Source organism: Haliotis asinina, chromosome 1 (genome assembly GCF_037392515.1).
Source record: "Haliotis asinina isolate JCU_RB_2024 chromosome 1, JCU_Hal_asi_v2, whole genome shotgun sequence".
NCBI lineage: Eukaryota > Metazoa > Mollusca > Gastropoda > Lepetellida > Haliotidae > Haliotis > Haliotis asinina.
The window spans coordinates 51,935,450-51,956,473 of record NC_090280.1 but is presented as its reverse complement, the minus strand read 5'-3'; the positions used below and the strand labels follow the sequence as shown (position 1 = coordinate 51,956,473).

Sequence of the window (21,024 nt, the reverse complement as noted above, 5' to 3'; positions counted from 1 at the left end):
AGTCAGCGAGCCTGACCACCCGATCCTGTTAGTCGCCTCTTACGACAAGCACAGTCTAGGCTACCCGAGGAACTGCACAACATTTAATCAAACGCGCTGATTAAGCACAATCTGATTCTGGTTTTGAAAAACAAAAGCTGCAGGATTTCCTTCCAGCGCATGGTTTGGCTCTATATTGTATGATTGGCATATTTGAAATGCCGAATAAGACTGAACATTGAGCCGGCTGGTTTGGTGGTTAGACAGTCCAAGTCTGAATATGTTTCATTACATCCATGCATCCATCTCTTTGCTTAGGACAGCTTAAAACAGTAGTGAGTGAGTGAGTGAGTGAGTGAGTGAGTTTGGTCTTACGCCGTTATAGCGGTATTCCAGCAATGTGGCGGGGGACGCAGTAAATGGGCTTCATACATTGCATTCCTGTTTGGAACTGAACCCGGGTCTTCGTTGTCACGAGGCAAGGCTATAACCGCTAAGCTACCACACCGCCTTTCAAGCAGGAAAGATATTTTGTATCCGTGTTTTGATTTGTGTAACGATTGATGCCTAACTAAATCGGGTTTTGACCAAGTAATCAAGTGATTGTAAATATTGGCAACTTTAGTCGCTGCCAGGGAACGGTCGGAAACAAGACATGAGGTCAACATATGCATAAACAGCCTCTTAAGGACAAGCTTAGGTTCCTGAAGGACGTGTCGTTATTTGACTTACAGACTTGGCAATGATGATGTGAAGCAGTGTAGTAACAACTTCGGACATGCACCGACATTTTGAAATGGTCAGTTTAATTTTCACCACGTGACATTATATGGTTTTTACAAGTGATTTTATTATTCGTCAAAGTTATCTATGTTAGAGCGTTACAGAGAGGTCCTAACACTGCCACGTTACAGAGAGGTCCTCTCACTGCCACGTTACAGAGAGGTCCTCTCACTGCCATGGCCTTTACTGGGTAGTAACGGGGATCTCACAGATGTATCGACGGTAGAGGTTGCACAGTTGATTCCTTATGCCCCCGGGGTAGATCTGACCACAGTCCTCCCCAATAACTTTCTCCGGCTGTGCGACCCCCCAGTTCGGGACATATGGGGATCCCGTTTTCCATCTGAAAAGCGTCAGAGAGACTCGCTTCAGGCCAACCCACAAACCGTCGTCGAAAGATCCTAAAACAGAGCATGAAAATCGTATGGATGAAGCTACCTGAAGGGATGGACACAGCGAATGTCTGCACAAGGAGTCATAGTATAATTTCTCCAGGTATTTGGGTACTTTGTTATTGAAACACATGTATGGGTATGAATGAGAGTGTGCATGGTATTAATTAAAAAAGGTGATGTATGCATTGCGTGATCTCATTGCTTGATGTAAAAAAATCGGTTGCTGTTGTTGATCAGTGCTACCTTTGATTTACTGTTTTACTGTATATAGGATCGAAGACTATATGTTTTAGGGGAGAGTTTGAAGATGTGGAGTTAGTGCTAGTATTAAACAGTCCTTGGTCGTTATGGCTGACTTCAGAGATTGGGTGGTTAGGCTCGGTCACAAGATGATACTTTGCTCATAACATCAGTCTCGTGTTCGTCAAGTACGGACTTGAATTAACAAATAATAGAAACAACCAAATATATTGATTATGTGATGAACCTGATAGGCAGTTGGGGCACCCAATCACCCGAGCCAGTGGACCAATACATAGAAACCCAAGGACAGGCTCTGATGTATCGTTACCCGTGAAGGCCCGCGTTAGAATATTGGCTTTCAGTAACCCATGCGTGTCGTAAAAGGCGAGTAGCGGGATCGGGTGGTCAGGCTCGCTGACTTGGTTGACACATGTCATCGGTTCCCAACTGCACAGATCGATGCTGTTGCTGTTGATCACTGGATTGTCTAGTCCAGACGCTTTTATTTACAGACCACCGCCATATAGCCAGAATGTTGCGGGGTGAAGCGTAAAATTAAATTCACTCACCCACTCTGATGTGTCCTAGTCAAGAATCCTAACGGCGTCCTTACCAAGTTTTAGTCCCGTGGGTCCTAGTACGGACATTAGCCCAGCAATGAAGCCATACTTGTCTTCAGCATTTAGGACAAGAAGACGGCCGTTACGTAGCCTCTCGCAATATCTCTCGGCGTCATTGAAGTTCTTTCTCTCGTTTGGAGGACTTACTCGGAAACACAGTCTGGGATTTGCGTTCAGCACATATCCTGTGGGGCAGATCGCTGAAAAGTGAAAGTTGAAGGTTGATAAGTCTCAGCGTCACGTCAGGTTGAGCGTGGAAAGACCTTGGATGGGTGACCGTGTTGGATGTTTTTAAGAACATCAGTCCTGAACCATACCGATGCAAGTGAATGAGTGAGTTTAGTTTTACGCCGCATTCAGCAATATTCCAGCTATATGGCGGCGGTCTGGAAATAATCCAGTCTGGACCAGACAATCCAGTGATCAACAACATGAGCATCGCATGTGCGCAATTGGGAACCGATGACATGTGTCAACCAAGTCAGCGAGCCTGACCACCCGACCCATTTACTCGCCTCTTACGACAAGCATTGTCACATTTCATGGCAAGCATGGGTTGCTGAAGGCCTATTCTACCCTTCACGGGTCATACATCGCCAAAACGATACGGACTGCTCGAATCCAATAAGATGTATACTGCTAAATATATACGACTATGTTGCCCATTTGAATCATTCGGGAAATATTATTAATTTGACATGGATAGTAAACCTGGAGAGAAAACATGTGCCTAGTTATGTACCAAGGTAAAAGCCCATTGCTGACAACTTTCAGAATGAATTAATTACTGAGAAATTGTTTACAAATGAAACATTATCGTGTTAATGTATATTCCCAACTGACTAGGTGTTCGGTCCATTTCTTCAGTTTTGTTGTTCCGGCCCACTTGGACGCATGTTTGGGTTTCAACCTCTGTATATCCCTCAGCACATTCAGCTAGGGGAAAAAACAATAGAATATGGTTAGAATCCATCATCGATTGGATGTGAACATCGCTCAACAAGAACCCCGCTTGTTATGTCCGACCAGATGAATGGCTTCTTGACACTGGCGTGCCATTACTTTGTGAACGACTTAAACAGTGCCTGTCAATACATTGTCGTATTGAATTATTCATGCTATGTTCTACCTCTTAGGGCTTACTTTGGCAGATCCCACAAAAATTCAGTCTTTGATGAAACATCATCATAATGCGTATATTTTGAATAAAGATAAGCATTTGTTAAACGGAATAAAGCTGAAAAACACCACGGCATTAATTAATTATGGCTATAAACACGAATCGTTCATTTTGAGTGACGAGACATGCTCGTCTGTCCATTAAGCCTGATGGCAAAACTAGGAGCAAGGCTTACTGTGTAAACAACCAAAATTAAATTAATTAAGAAACCAACGATGAAAAATATCATTCTAAACATTCGGAAGTCTAAACCACCACTTGTCAAAGACAACGATGGTAGCACCATCTGAAGTTCCCTGAAACAATGAAATATATGCACTGGGCTCAATTTCTTTCAGTAGGCTTAATGTAAAACATATGAAACAGTTTACCTGAAATCCCAGCCACTGCACATGCCGCAAATATGATGAGTCGCAGCATCATTGACTTTAACTCTGAAACAGAAATTCCAAATAACAATAAAATGCTCTTTTTTTCCTTGAAATCATCTCGACTGAGATGGTAAGGTCGTTGATCCCCTCGCCCCATGAAGATCCAGGTTAGAATTGGTCTTCTACAACCCATGCTTGTCGTAAAAGGCGACAAACAGGATCGGGTGGTCAGGCTCGCTGACTTGGTTGACTCATGTCATCCCAAATGCGTAGATTCATGCTCTTTGATGCTGACCACTGGAGTATCTGGTCGAGACCCTATTATTTACAAACATCGGCCATTTAGCTGGAATATCGCTGAGTTTGGCGTTAAACAGGAAACAAACGTTGGTCCGCGGAAGAACGCAACCCTTGTCTCTCCTGGAGCAAATTTTTCAACAATCTCCGCAATGTGCCGTACAGAGCTGCGTGTTGATTCTATAAAGGCTGGTCGATATGGCAATAAAAATGTTTTATCACCTGGTCATGTTTGCTGATATAGTTCATGCATTTCCAAATGGGTAGATCGAGGCTCATGGCATCAATCATTAGAATGTCTGAACGAGACTCGACTAAATACAGAGTTCATATCAACGAACTGGGATAATGGTCATTGCGGCGGTATACCTCAAACAGATAAATGTGCATTACCCGAACTGTACTCGCACCTAAACGCTAGTACAACTCAAACACAAAGTGAAAATATCATGAGCATCATTTTAGAAGAGTGACTACTTTACCAACAGTTGAGAGTAAAACGGTCGCTGCCAGTCCTGCCTGCTCAGTGAAGAGTACAGACAACTGTGTCTTATATAGAACAGGGGAAGGCTATTTAACGATGTCGTCCTTGTATTTGCATAATACACTTTGTAATGGTTGGGACGCCAATATCTGCTACCTAATCCATATATGATACAGTCATGTATTATTCAGGGAACAAGTGAATATTCACAATCCTTGACAGACGATACATGAAGGTCGTTTATCAATTGTAAAACCAAATTATAAGTTTTCCTATGACATTTGCACCATCGGATGAAACATATACAAAAATGCAATCTTGCAGGATCTGGTTTCATTTGTAACACACATCTAATAGTTGTTTTAAGGTGAAACGTTCTGAAAAGTGGTGGATCATCCTACTGTAGATTATTTCTTTCGTATGTCATCGTGTATATATGTGCGATTCTGTGCGTGGCAGTGTGTGAGAGAGAAGGACAGAGATAAACAGATAGACACACTCAGAGACAGAGGGAAGAGAGACAGGGACACAGAGAGAGAGACGCTGGACGCTGAGGGAGGGGCAGACAGACAGATATGAACACGCAGAGAGAAAGGCTCACTATCGGCCTCTATCCGCTGGATCCTAACTTAAGATACATGTGCATTCATGTGCAAGCATAAAATGGGAAGGATATGCGGCGTTTGTCCTTGACGTCCTTTTTCAGTGATGTACCAATCCGATGATGTTCAAGAAGTTGTTTTTTTCTTACGTTAACCACAGTTATAAGGGATATTACAACTGACTGTACATTGCCACGTTCTCTAGCTCATGTGTAGTCACGACTTCATACCAACGGCAGTTCAACAACCTTCCCCAGTTAGCATATGCGAACAAAGTGGAACACTAAATGAACAGTCTCCTACCATATCAACAGTCTCCTACCAGATGAACCGTCCTCAACCTAATAAACAATCTCCTACCAAAGGTACAATCTCTTATCAAATGAACAATCTCCTTCCAAAGATACAGTGTATTATCAAATGAACAATCTCCTACCAATTTTGAACAGTCTCCTACCAAATGAACAGTCTCTTACCAAATGAACAGTCTCGTACCAAATGAACAGTCTCCTACCAAATTAAAAGCCTCCTACCGAATGAACTCATCTTCCATCGAGTGCTCTCGATATAAATCCGAAAAATAGTTATAGAAGAATAACATGTTGAATGGGAGTGGATTACGCATGTACGTGTTGCTGCTTGTCGTTAATGGTAGAATGCGGAAACCGAGAACGAAGATACTGGCTCTATGCCTCCGCGAGCTTTCGTCAAATGTCAGAGTGACCAAGATAAAGATTGTTCTTTCTCCTCGTTATCTCTTGCTGCTGTAGCGATTGGGTCACCCACAAAGATAGAGCTGAGAGACAAACAGTATACAACATAGGGGCAGCACGATGACAGTGAGATACATCTGCCCAATCCGCACAACGTGCACAGGACTACGCTTCCTAGAAATCCACATACAAGGAATAACAATGACAATGATCTCTCTAAAATGGGTTTTATAGTGGAGTGGGATGCTGGTATTTTCATTCATATCAAATTGCCTAATCCTCGGTGGGGTATGTTTATCACTGTATGGGGTTCGTTGGGCTCACTGCGAGACACTGCAGCCACTGAGACACGTATATGTTCCAGGATAGTTCCGCTGGGTGACTTGAATGGCTGTGAATGAAAACAAGAGGAAAATATTGCAAATGCTGTTGGTAAAGACGGAAAAACAAAACGTTTCTTGGATCCTTCATATCTTTACGGTATATGTATTATAAACTGCCATACCAAATCATGATATAGCTCTCCAGGAATTCTTCAGTTGGAGATATATTTTAAAGTCATTCCACTGTGTCTTTTTCTGGAATTACTGCAGCTGAAATAAAATGAGTGAGTTTAGTGTTACGCCGCAATATTCCAGCTATATTCCAGCTAGTCTGGACCAGAAAATCCAGTGAACAACAACATGAGCATCGATCTCTGCTATTTTTTTAAAACTGGGAACCGATGACATGTGTCAACCAAGTCAGCGAGCCTGACCTCCCGATCCCGTTAGTCGCTTCTAACGACAAGCATAGTCGCTTGTCACGGCAAAGCATGGGTTGCTGAAGGCCTATTCTACCCCGGGGCCTTAAGAAATGAAATGATGTTTTGATTGTACTTTAAAGAAAACATCCCTTTTGAGATCCTTAGACGGCATGTACAAATATTCGTTTGGAAATGAAAAGGTGCACGTCGGAGAGAAAACGTGTTCAGCCTGTTGTCAGCATTATAATTATCATTGAGACCAAATATTTCTATGATGGAAGTAAAGCAGTTATAGGAGTCTCAAGCAGTATGATTCAAATACAGTTGGAAGCACACATACGGTGGACTTACATGCAAATATATGATGGAATATGATATTAATAAGGATTCAGGATATGAAACTAATAACGATTCAGGGTCACCATAACTGGAACCCCATTCTTCTATGAATGACATGTGTCAGACAGAGCCAGTGAACATGCATATATAGATTAATACAGATGACTCAATGAATACATTGAGAACTATTCACATATATAGTGAAATTATGTTAAACAGGACCAATTACACATATCATCTTTCCCCAGCATGTCTGGACTTTCATTTCCAATGTAACTGTAGAAGTTTTTACATCATTTTTATCACATGGCGGAATAGCACGCATTCTTTCCTTGAATAGGTTCTTTGAATTTCCAAAGTCGCTTTCAACTGTCATATAATGTATGTCTGGCCTGTAAGATTACGTGTTCCACCTGACAAGGCTTCTAGTAACATATCTCCACACATATGGTACTAGTATCAGACTGAATGTCCCTCGACTGTCTCTGTTCCCTGTCCATTCTGACCCAGGACAACTGCCCCATAGGCTAATGGCCGCCTTGGACACGTGACCCCACCAAACGGTTCACAAACGTGATATATGACAGATTCACGAACTTGGTATATGTGACATAGTTCACGAACCTGATATATTTGACAGATTCACGAACTTGGTATATGTGACATAGTTCACGAACCTGATATATTTGACAGATTCACGAACTTAGTATATGTGACAAAGATTCACGAACTTAGTATATGTGACAAAGATTCACGAACTTAGTATATGTGACAAAGATTCACGAACTTAGTATATGTGACAAAGATTCACGAACTTAGTATATGTGACAAAGATTCACGAAATTTGTGTACAATGACAGATTCACTAACTTAAAGCGTAAGTGACAAGTGCATAAGAAATTTGCCAAACGGCAAACGGCTCTGTAGTCATTCATGAGGCATGGAGAATTGGCCAGTATATGTACCCTCATTACTTTATTATTAGGTGCACAGTATCCAAAAATGCCAATTACTGGATTGTCTGGTCCATACACAGCTGCTTACAGACATCGGCAAAGAGCTGGAAGTGAGACGTGAAACAAATTTACCAACACATTATGCAGAGTTGTACAATCGCTAGCGAGCAGAGAAATCCTAGGGATGCGAAATGTATTTTGTGCTCTACAGTGGGAAAGGGATACGTCTCTAAAGAGATTTTACGTGCGCTTCAAAAACAACCTGTCCCCAAATAGTCAACAGAACCGTCTACTCCTACCAAGTGACCCTAACCAGATTCAGTCTCCATCAAGATATCCATTCCTATAATTGGTAAACCATCATATAAAATCAGCCGACCAACAAGCTGACGCAGACAGCCCTTTTCTGCGTCCCCTAGGATAAAGGAATACAAACTGAAGAAAACCAGCCACTGTCAACAACAACACAAAATGTGTCATCTACAAATTAACTGAGATTAAGGACAGAGTTACTTAGAGGAAACGTACCCGACCCATCAACCCCCTCGTGTAAAAGAACATCAGATCTCTGTTACCGATCTCTAACCAAATCAAAGCAAGTCCCGATCATCAAATACAGTGGTCTTAAATCATCCTTCTCGCTCATAACCAAACAGACTTCGTCAAACACAAAGTCACTGATGCCACCCACATCAAATGCCCCAATCCCTTCATCACCCGAGATTATAGATACTTCATCCCATCCGGTTATCATACACTTCCAACAAGCCAATTATGTCAATTACGGTACGTTGTTACATTGAGTATATATACACACACACCTAGTCATATTCCATTTATGCTTGACAACGGTACACGGATCTGCATCGAAACTTTCTAATAAAAGAAGACATTAGTCATGAAGTTTTTTTTTCTAAACTGCACTTCACGACTTCTAAAATGCTACTTAAAGAGAACCATATTCCATTTCTTCTGAAAGTCAGGTGTTCGAAGGCATTTTACGTACGCTTCAGTGCCTGTCACCATAGCAATGTTTCAGGAATATCGTAGTTGGGGATACCAGAAATGGGCTTCAGACATTGTACACCTGTGTGAAGCTGTCACACACACGTACACATACACACACGCGCGTGTGTGTGTGTGTGTCTGTGTGTGTGTGTGTGTCTCTCTCTCTCTCTCTGTCTGTGTGTTTGTGTGTGTGTGTGTGGCTAGCGTGTGTGTGTGTGTGGGTTTAATTTCACACAAAACCTTGACGACGTCATCGCACTTGATATCCATTCGAATAAGCGATCATTCTTAATTTACCTAACGTTCACTATTCCGCTAAGTGTATGTATGTGTGTGTGTGAGTGTGTGTGTGAGTGTGTGTGTGAGTGTGTGAGTGTGTGTGTGTGTGTGTGTGTGTGTGTGTGTGTGTGTGTGTGTGTGTGTGTGTGTGTCTAGCTCGGTGGATCATGCTCACCGTATGGAACCCCCTGAACTTCATATAGTTGACCCTTTGCAACTACCATTTCCACGATGGAAGCCTTAGATGTCTTGGTTTTCAGTGTAGCTACGTCAAAGCTAAAGACATTCCGTTGCTACTTTTTAATCACAGGAATGTTATAAATCTGTTACTTTATGACACAAATGTGAAGTGAAGGGGTAACACGGGGATGGGAATGTTTTGTGGTTAGAATTTTGCATTTCCATGGGCTATTAATCTAATATATAAGCCTTTTTTAAAAAATTGAGGTAACAAACGTGAGTACTTCGGTAATCCTTTAGTCAGTTACCGTTCTTCTTATGTGATAGGTATCTTGTAATTGTCTGTAATGTTAATAAATAGGCACTCATGTTACAATCATGTACTGGTAGTTGAAATCAGAATCAGAATAGTTTGTTCTGGAAGTTGTATAGGTAATTGTTTTGGATTTCCATGTAAGTTGTACATTGGTATATACAAAACAATACGGGTATTTGTGTTTTCGTTGCAGGTATCTACGATATGTCGTATCTATACAAGTACTACTATCCATTGCTATTACTGTGACGACAAGGAAATTTTCAAGAGATTGTTAAACATTCAATAGAAAATCACCAGGTCAATGGGTCATGATACCAACTGGTGTGTGACCTGTAGTGTCAAACCGACATATCACAAATAGAACATGAAAATCGCCATCTATGTTCATGGACACTTCTTATGTGAAATGGGAATCCGTATTTGGAAAGATACGCTTGATTCGTTTTGACCCTCAGTATTTATTTCTGAAATTAGTTTTTCCAGTTTCTCATTATTTTCATAGTCCATGAATACACAACTACCAAGAAATTGCTCACAAAACTACAGTACAGAGGCACCAAAATGATAATGGTCATTTGCCACCACACGTACAGTTTCTTTTCAGCGTAATTACTCGTAAAGTATAACATGCAACGATATGATGCCCTAACGTGGATTCCTACACAATATTTTCACAAATTGCACGTTGTGTTTTCTAGATCAACATTAAACCATCGTCCCGTTTCACTGGGTAATCTATGATAGGAAGTCCTTAATTTTGTCAACCAGATACGAAATCTTGGTGGAAGGTCCAAAAGATAGGCTTCTAAACGAGTGAAGTTTTATATAAATGGTAATATTTTCCTTTAGATGGATTCTGAGTATCTGAACACTATGATTGTTTGAACTGGTCATTTAATGAAATTTTGACATGGTCTTTCAACCAATGGATGCTAGGGAACTTTTGTGATTGCCAAATGTAAGGGAATCCGACGTTTTGAAGAATGCTTTTTGTTGGTTGAAATCAACATTCTGAAAAGGTGATCTAAATTTCATACTGTTATTAAGAATATGGGGAAATTTACTAGCTTCAGTTATAACTTTACACCGGTAGCTGATGATTTTTACTTTTATGGGAACATCGATAGGATATCTGCCCAATTCACCATAAACCATAAAATTTGGGGTAGATTGTTTTAATTTAAGAACATATTTACAAAACTTTCGGTCCGTTCTTTCCAGTATGATAGAGTTTCCATAGCCCCACACTTGCCAACGGCATAGTAGAACTGATAGGATGCATTGATCAAAAAGTTTAATTTGACAATCAATTGGTATTTGTACATCTCGAACAATTTTGAAGATGGAAAACATGACTCTTGATGCTTGTTCCGAAAGTCTCCTAACTGCCTTTGAGAATTATTTAACGTTAGCATTAAATAGTATTCCCAAATACATGTATATATATATTCTCGAACAACCTCTACTTAATCATCAAAAAATACAAATTTAAATTTATTGGTAATGATGCATTTTGAAAATGTCATAATCTTAGTTTGGTTAATGTTAACTTAAGTTTCCAGAAAACACAATATTCTGAAAATTTATGGCTAAAGCTAACTGTAAATTTTCTGCGCTTTCATCTTGTAGAAGAGTATCATCTGCACTTAGTAAAATCAGCAGCTTAATATACATATCAAGCGGCTGTTCCCCAATGAAGCAATTTTAAAAAGCCTCGTGCATTGTTTTCACGAAGGAAGGATTCAAGATCATTTATGTATAAAGCAATCGAAAACGGGGATAGATTCTCCCCCTGTCTAACACCAGTGTTGCATGAAAATAGCGGTGAACATTGCTAAGTTGAATACATGATTTGATATGCTGCTACATGCTATGAATATTTTTTAGCGCATTAATTAGTGTCTTACATTAGCTTTGATCAATTTATTAACTAAAACCATTTCTCTAAAGCTTTGCTAAAATCAAAGAAGGCGCAGCAATGTTTCTGTATATGGGGATAATAGAGTTATGTACGTACACGTGATTAAAAATTGAGAATGATTTTCGGAAACCTGCCTGTGATTTATTTATTAAGTCAATGGACTCAGAGTAATTGTGGAGCCAGGCCGAAATAACTCAAGTGAATAGTTTGCCCAAGCATCTTACAATAGTTATACCCCTATAGTTAGGATGGGATGGTCCCCTTCGCCTTGGAAAATTGGTGTTATATATAACCTCTCACCCAAGCTTCAGGTACTACTCCATTGTTTAGAACAGATTTTAAGAAAATTACATCAAGCGAGGATTTAATGTACTCTTTATATACACAATCAAGACCTCAAGCCTCATCGGTTTTAAGTGCTTTCACGTCACACGTTATTTCGTTCTCAGTTTATCTCACATTTCACACTGATTATGCTCGCTCGTGTCAGAAGTTACATCCCTTTGCTTCCTTCATTCATGGATTTTAAATCACTGAAAATTTATCCAGCTCAATATTGCTATTTTCACGTTTTGTTGAGAGAGATTTTAGAATGTCCCAGAATGACTTGGGGTCTGATTTTTAGCCAAACGAATATTGTCGGCACATTGCTTTTGGTATGCCGCGCTTGAGATTTTGAGGGTTTTCTTGTATTTCTTACAAGCCAATATAAAAAAAATCATGGTTTGACTTGGAACACCGTTTTCCAAATTCCTTTCCTTTTTATTTTTGTGGGATTGTTTTCTTGCTGATTTACGTTTATAATCCAACTATCATTTTGATTTGTTTGTTTATTAAAAGAGTGTTTACATCCCGAAGTGGATTTAGCGGCAGATGTTAATTTGTCGCAAACAGAGTTGGTAAATTTATCAATAGATTCTTGTAAACCATCCTACGTCGCAATGTTGATTTCCTCACACAGGTTTACAACATATGTGGAGTCTATACAGTGTACATATTGACTACTTTTTTAATTGTCCCATTTGTTTACCTTTTCTGTGCGGGCGTTCAGTAATTCGCTGTTTGTGGTTGGATTATCATAGTAAGGATACACCGAGCGTCATATTCAAAGCACAGTGAATGTCAGAGAATGTTTTTGTCATACTCTGATATCGAGAAGTTGCTAATAGGAAATAGTTCAGCTGTCGCCAGACAGTAGTCGACACCACTAGCGTTTTCACAGTTGAGGCTACCTGTCTCCTGGTCTGAACCAACCCCACCGTTAACTATACAGACGCCCATGAACTTACAGACTTCTAACAGTTTATACCCGTGTGTGTTTACTGTACTGTCCAATGAAACTCGCTGTGGAGGTATATTCATGAATCGGAGAGCTTCTATTTTTGAGTGAATTAAGCCAAAATCTATTGTGTGCTTGGCAACGACGCCATCAATTTCTGTATAGTCCTTTATGATTTTAGTGCGTGAGTTAAAGTCACCAATAACACATACAAATTTACTTTTGCTACACCTGCCAATGATATCAGTCTCCAGTGTTGTAAACACGTCATTGTTGCAGAACTGGCTTCGTTCTGGTGGTATATACACACAGCTTAGAAGAAAATCTTCATCAAGTTTGAAAAGTTTGCTTTCAGTTGTGCACCATGATACATATTCATTTGACGCCTTTTCAAACAAAGCATAGTGTCTTTCACTGCAATGAAAATCTCTTCAGACGCACGTTTAACTCCGGTATTTACTCTGTTGTCAGAGAATATTTTAAAATTGTCGATTTCAACATCATTATAGTCACAGAGTTTTGTTTCAGTGAGGCACAGGATATCGTATTGGTTTATGTGGTGTACAAAATTGGGTTTAAGAGTCTAGTGCGTAGACCTCATACGTTGAGAGACAGGATCCAGAAACTACCAGGATTCGAAATATGTTCTCCACTGTCCTATGAGATATCCACAGCTCGTTTCTGTAAAGTTGTGGACATTGCTGTCGTGTTCACAAGGTGTTGGCGACCACTGCGAGAGAGTTTCTCCAGTGTGTGGTTCCTTCTAATAACGTCATGTCTGGAGCTCCTGATAGCTCTTCCCGGCCCGTAGCGCTCTCCGTTGATGAAGAAGACTATGACCTCTGTCGCATTGAATTGGTTCCTCTATACGTAGGCTTTCCATGATGAACTTCGTGATGTGTCTCACAGTTCTCGTTCTAAGACTGAGACATACACATGAAGACTAGAGATTCTCTCATAGATATGCCATGCTTGTATATCCATGATTTTTTATGTAGTTCCTTGACCTCAACAGATACGGACTCATTTTGGAACCCTTCTAGCCGTCTGTTAGCAGTTTCGAACTTCTTACACTGGTTCCCGAGTCTCACCTCAATGTCGCCAAACTTCTTGTCCTGATATATCGTTGTTTCCTCTATTGCCCTCTGTCTTCCTCAGCACCTGTATCTCCACCTGTATCTCCATTTCACTGGCTACCAATAATGATGACATCATTAAGTTTTCGTCAGATAAACGGGTTGCTGGTGTTGATGTGTAATGTGCCGATCTTGATGAGGGGTTATGGCCCTTGGACGACCGCTCTTGTGAAGGTCATCTGCTGTCTTTGTAGCGTTGTATCGTTGCTGTAGCCAGTTAATCGTGGTTATGTATACGCTGAAATGACGGGCACTATCTTTGGCAGACACGAACGTCTAACAGCCTTGTTTTCTTTCAGTTTGAGTTAAGCGTGGCATTGTCGAACATGTAGACCTAATGTTGTTAAGTCTTATACCCACTAATGATGGTGACAATTCGTGCAAGTTGAGAAGATTTCAGATTTCACGAGAAGTGTATGCATGACACCCACGTGTTCATTGGTATGGTGCGTTTTGTTGATTCCTTCTATTGAAGTGTTCGGGCCTTCCATCACGCTTAAAACTTAGTGATGACACAGGCCATATAGGTCCGAGTTGCGTTTCTTATGCGTTTGGGTATATATCTACTGAAAATACCACTTGTTATTGATTCTTGTATCGTGAGAAACTGGACACTCCCTCGATTCATTTCTGTTATTCCGACAGACCACTGATATGTTGCTAGCGCTATTTTCAGAAGTACAATCACATGGCAGGCACCTTAGAGATACTGACTCATGTACCTGTCAATCACAGCAAAGAGGGCACAGTTCATCAAACGGGGTGGTGGTGGGGATCGTATCAACGCAAACTATTCTTTATGAAGCTGCATCAGGGAAAGTGTGAGTGTGTTGTTAATTAGTTTTTAGCTGTAACTCTGCACGTCTACTTTTCCGAATTGCAATACAAATTGACAGGTTTAAACTATGAATGAACTATCGTCATTTTAATGTTTAAAACAAGCCTCTTATCCATTAACAGGTATGTGTGTGTGTGCATGTGCGCGTGCGTGTGTGCGTGCATGCGTACGTGTGTGTATAGTTCAGTTACATCCGTTTTCACAAGACAATTTTTTAGTAAACCGTCAATGGAGGAGTGGGGTGCGCACTTCTTAAGAGACACTAAAGCATACGTAAAATTCTTTCAAGATCCAGCTGCCGTGATACATGGCGCCTAGTTTTTGTTGTGGGGTATGTCTTGTCTTCTGAACAGTGAGTGAGTTAATATTTAACGTCACATCGGCAGTATTGCAGCCATTTCGTGGCGATCTTCTGAAGATGTTGAAGTACAAGCATGTATTTGGCTCGCAGAAAATAATAAACATGAAATGAATCTGCGTCAGTTGAAAATTACCTGAAACAAATAATCAAAGATTCCTTTATTTTCTTGAAATCCACGATTTCACCAGACCAACTGTCTCCACCAACATTCAGTTCGTACTACCCCGTCAATACTAACGCATGCAGGCATACACATGTGCACGCACGCAGGCACACAGGTTTGGTAGAAATAATTGTTGTATTAATGGAAACTGTAGCCTATTGTGGCTGTGAGGCTCCGGAAAGACATCCTTCACAGAACTGTTGTCCTCAGTTGCTTCCTACTAGCCAGCTGACTGGCCTTTACTATAGGATTGGGACAGGTAACCCGGGTACCCGGGACGGGTGGGTAATGAGCTGGACCCGGGTATGTGAACCCCTTATGATCACGTGACTAACAGATTAAGCAATGTAATATGTTATTCTGTCGTGATTAGAGGTTGTATCGTCTTCGAAGATAATGTACAGTCACTTCTTTTGAATATAAATTTTGAAAACCGCGAAATATTTTAGCCTCTGAAATGAAGAGTACATTGCCAATTCTTTCAAATTTGATGTCCGGAATTAACGTAACGGGTGTCGGGGTAGGGTAATATGGATTAGGGTACCCAGGTAGAAAATTTGGACCTGTCTCAGCCTTACCTTCTCGTATCGTCTCGGTACCGCTGTGTAGCCATACTAGTGTCTTACCAAATAAAAGGTGTCGAAAAAACCAAAAGAGAAAAACAAAACAAAAAAAACAACAAAAAAACAAATCAAGTAATTAATTTATAATAAAATGGTCACAATAGTGGAGATGCATACCCCTTGTATCGGGACTGTTGTGAGTGAGTGAGGTTAGTTTTACGCCGCATTTACCAATATTCCAGCCCTATCACCGTGGGGACATCCATTGTAACCATGTGGGGGATCAAACAGTATATTCGTCGTGAGGATTGAACTTTTTAACCACTCGGCTATCTACTGCCCCTTGCACTACTGTAACGTGGACAAGGATGTCTATACATTACTCTGAGATCTCCGAAGATGAAAACACTTGGTGAGCAAGGAGACACACTCTAAACCATTTGTTACTACGGAAAAGAAAATACATTTCTTTTGTCTCTTTGATGATGAATATTACACTCAATGATGGTGTTGTAGTTAGTGCGTCCGCACGGAGACAGGAAGACATGGGTTTGACAGCCGGCTGCGTCATATAACAAACGTTAAAATATGCTACTTGTTGTCGACTGCCTGGCGCTTGGCATTAATGAGTACAACAAAGACTGGTTGGCTCGGAGTCAGGATAATGTGTCTGAGTGGGATAATCATGCTTATCTCAGTGAGCTAGCACTATAAAACAAGCTTAAGTCTTGGTTTGTACAAGCAGCAATACACATGCACGTTGTAATATGAGAGAATTATTAAGTTATCTCACCAGTAGTGAGGCGTATATAAATGACGATGATGATGATGATGAGGAGGAGGAGCAGGAGGAGGAGGAGGGAGATGCACCAAACGTATAACATAAAGCTTGTTTGAAGAGTTGCACGAGAAGTTGATTACCCCCTGATCCAATCAGGCACCCAAAGTGTGTCGGAACGGCACATTGTATTGTAAAATGAACAAAATGAAGTGATTGTAGCTTGGATTGAATGTAGCCGACAGTGGTGTTTACAAACTAGCAATAGCAAGCACTCCTACATTTCTTGTTATTCAGTGACTACCTCTCTCCCCCTAAGTTGCTGATTCCCCAGGTTGCTTGGAGAGTAGATCTCTTACCTGCGTCCCCTGCTTTGTCTCTCAGCCCAGTCAGCTATCTGGCGACGATGCCATACTCCTTTGGCGTGTCCAGGTTGACCAGGCGCCACCTTTCGTCTTCTGACAATTTGTAGTTCATCGTGTCCTTGAATTCACTGAGTCGGAAGCACATCTTGGGACTCCTAGCTTTCGTGTACCCTTCAGGACACCTGCCTTCCAAATAGTATAATAGTGTTGCCTGGAAACAAATCATTATCATTTGTGAGACATATGGGATGATGGTTTTGCTCTTTGTTTGGTGCTTTTCGTTTCTCAAAACGAATTATTATCCTGTTTCTTGTTTGGAAATGATATTCCATCTATATGACAGCAATCTGTAAATAAACTGGACAAGACAATGAAGTGATTAATATGGGCAAACTTCAAATGGATCTGAAAATGGTATGTCGCCACTAACACCCATAACATGTTGATCAACTCCAACATGGAATGCAGTAATAATTAATAAAGAATGAAAATCCAGACCTTTGCAATTAGTCCATCAGACTGCAAACGGTTTATCTGCAAGTGCAGCCACTGCACAAACTGTAAATATGATGAGTCGCAGCATCATTGACTTTCACTCTGAAACAGAAATTCCAAATAACAATAAAATGCTCGTTTTCATAAATCATCTCGACTGTGATGATCGTTGATCTTCGTGACCCATGTTGATCCAGCTTAGAATTGGTCTTCTTACATTCCATGCTTGTCGTAAAATGCTACTAACGGGATCGCGTGCTCAGACTCGCTAATTTGATTGACTCATGCCATCAAACCCCAATTGCGTTGATTGATCTTTGATGTTTATCATTGGATTGTCCCTTTTGGGAGTTTATATACAGACCGCTGCCATATAGCTGGAATATTGCTGAGTGTTGTGTTGAACAGCTCTTGTCTCTCTTGGAGCAAGTTTTTCTGCAATCTCTACAATGTGCCGTACATCATAATTCTGTGATGGCTGGTTGGATGTGCAATGACAGGGTTGTTCTATCAGCTGTTCAGTGGAGTAGATCGACGCTTATGACATCAATCACTGGATTGTGTAGACCAGACTTGACTAAACACACAGTCCACCATCAACGAACTGGGATATTGGTCATTTGACGGTAAACATCAAATAGAAAAAATGTGCATTACCTGAACTGTTCTCGCATCTAAGTCAAAATATCATTAACAATATTATAGAAGAGTGACTACTTTACCAACAGTTGGGAGTAAGACGGTAGCTGCCAGTCCTGCCTGCTCAGTGAAGAGTACAGACAAATGTGTCTCATATAGAACAGGGGAAGGCTATTTAACGATGTAGTTTCTGTATTTGCATAATACACTTTATAATGGTTGAGACGCCAATATCTGCTGCGTAATCCATATGTAATGGAGTAATGTATTATTAAGACAGCAGTTGAATATCAATAATGCTTAATAGACGATACATGAAGGTCCTTTAACACCAAATTATCATTTTTTTGGCACAAGCGAATGTGAAATGTGCAATCTGGTGGGGATTTGGTTTCATCTGTAACACACATCTAATGGTTGTTTTAAGGTTAAGGGTCCTGAAAGTGATTGAACATCCTACTGGAGATTATTTCATTTAAAAGAGAGAGAGAGAGACATAGAGAGAGAGAAGAGAGAGAAAGAGAGAGAGAGAGAAAATGAGAGAATGAAAGAAATTGATTAGAGAAGGTCAAATCAAACAATACGCGACTCAAAGCATAACCTGAGGTCTGTCGCTATCGACTCAGAACACTCCGCCCGAGAGAGAGAGAGAGAGAGAGAGAGAGAGAGAGAGACAGAGAGAGACAGAGAGACAGAGACGGACGGACAGATAGATCGATCGAGAGACAGAAACACGGATGGGACGGGGACACGGAGAGAAAGACAGAGACACAATGTGAGACAGTACCTGACTAATAATCGTTCTAGAGGGACCAAGGCAAACCACAGATCACTCACTATCGGCTATGGGCACTCTACCCTCGAGATCCTAACTTAAGTCACTTTTGTATTCATTTTCAAGCTTAAAATGAAATGGATATGCGGGGTTTGTGCTAGAGGTCTTGTTTCATTGACATTTCCAAATCAAGGACGTTAAAGAAGCTGTTTTTCTAATATTAACCACAGTTAAAAGACGGCATTGCAACTAAATGTACACTGCCAACAGCCGGCTTGTACCAAATAAACAGTTTCTTACCAAATGAACAACCTCTTACTAACCGTACAGCTTCCCGCAAAGTGAACAGTCTCTCTGCAAATAAACAGCCACCTACCAGATAAACCGCCTCATACCAACTCTCGCGATCACATCATAAGTTTCAATTTCAGTCTAATGGCAGTTCTTATCACATGATGTTTATCACTTGGTTGACTCTCACGCAGGGTTTTCTTGGTTCTGTTCCATAGTGGCTTGCAAGTCTCATACAAAGTATGTCTGGCTTGTAAGTTTGTTTGTCCCTCCTGACAAGGCCTCTAGTAACATATCTTGGCATATATGTTACTTGGTATATGTGACATAGATTCAGCAACTGAATATGAGACATAGATTCTCCAATTCAGTATAAGAGACATAGTTCACGAATTTGGTATATGTCACAAAAATTCACGAACTTGGTACATGTGACAGATTCACGAACGAGTGTGTTTAATTTTACGCTGCAGTCAACAGTATGCCACGCCATGGCGGCGGTCTATACATAATGGAGCTTGGACCAAACAATCCACTGATCAACTGCATGAACATCGATCTGCGCAAATGGAAACCGATGATGTGTCCTCCAAGTCAGCGAGTCTGATAACCCGATCCCGTTAGTCAAGCATAGTCGCCTTTTATGGCAAGCATGGGCTGCTGAAGCCCTATTCTATACCGAACTTTCATGGGTCACAGGCGGTTAGGGATGTGCACAGGGACATATACACATATATGGTGGATGGGAATGAAGAGCTGTAATCAAACCAGACAATCATGATCGATGAACGCATTTATTGTTTTAAAGCATCGACTACCCATCAGTCATTATTAAACGGCGTCTAAGTGATGGTCGATGTACACGTTAGCGGAGACGTTGTGGTCGCCGTTAAAAGGGTATCTCGCAGATATATCGACGCTTGTGGTAAAAGTAGAGGTCACTGATCCTGCAACTATCCAGCTGACCACAGTCCTCCCCTTGACCATTGTCCGGCTCGTTTTTACCCCAAGCGGGCACTTTTGTTTATCCTGAGGTCCATTTAAACTGAGACGATCTTGACCATCTTCGCTTCAAACCGATCCACACTCGAAAATTCTTTGAACCTGAAAAGGTAAAATATGAGTTAAGAGTTAAATGCACGTATGGCTGTTAGTCGAATGAAAATCGCAGTTACATGTATTTCACAGAATTGTGGTTCTTTACCGGTTGGTAATGAGTTGGATCCTGATATCTGAATCCCTTATGATCGTGTGACTAATAAATTAAGGGATGTAATATACTCTCCCAAAAACGAAAGTGTGCATGCTAACAAATAACACTAAAAAATACATGTCTTATTTTACTTCCTGGAAATTTCATTAAATCACAGATCAATTAATGTGTGATCAACACGAGAAATGTCATTACGCTACGACGAATACTCTTGATGCAATGGAGAGTCAAAGACCTCCGTCTGCATCGACTACTGCTGTGCATCTACGCCTCAAGGAAGCAAACAGGTTAGCATGGAAGTGTTGTGGGATGTTGTTACACATTCTGATAAGCTGTCTCTGGAGCTCCACAATCGTTGACGGTACATGGGGAAGCCGGAGTAGCTGACGTTTCATTTCGTCCCATACGTGCGGCAGGGATATCCATTGCGCCGAAGTGGGGAATGGAACAGGATTGAGGAACGAACGTTTTAACCACTCGGCTACCTACTGCCCCTTGCACGACTGTAACGTGGACAAGGATGTTTGTACATTACCCTGAGATCCTCGAAGCGAAACACATAGGATGAGGAAGGAAACACATTCTAAACCATTTGTTACTATAGAAAAGAAAATTCATTTCTTTTGCCTGTTTGATAATGAATTTTACACTCAGCACTGTTGGAAACTACCCCGATGGTTAGGGCAGAAGATCTTGGGTTCGATTCCAGGCCGC

At 40.9% G+C, this 21,024-nt stretch overlaps 1 protein-coding gene across 2 annotated transcripts; it reads right to left on the bottom strand.

The window, feature by feature from the left end:
- Positions 1-809: 809 nt before the first annotated feature.
- LOC137293561 (snaclec coagulation factor IX/factor X-binding protein subunit A-like) lies at positions 810-4,469 on the bottom strand. 2 transcript variants are annotated; one of them, XM_067824199.1, is made up of 5 exons: positions 4,351-4,469; positions 3,572-3,634; positions 2,864-2,956; positions 2,014-2,220; positions 810-1,163 (listed from the first exon to the last, which is right to left on the bottom strand). In XM_067824199.1, exons 2-5 carry the CDS (start codon positions 3,621-3,623, stop codon positions 946-948), a joined length of 570 nt encoding a protein of 189 aa, XP_067680300.1. In that variant the 5' UTR covers positions 3,624-3,634; positions 4,351-4,469; the 3' UTR covers positions 810-945. The 2 variants fall into 2 exon arrangements, with proteins under 2 accessions (XP_067680300.1, XP_067680292.1); XM_067824191.1 differs by having other exon boundaries at positions 4,355-4,418.
- Between the last annotated feature and the right edge of the window lie 16,555 nt (positions 4,470-21,024).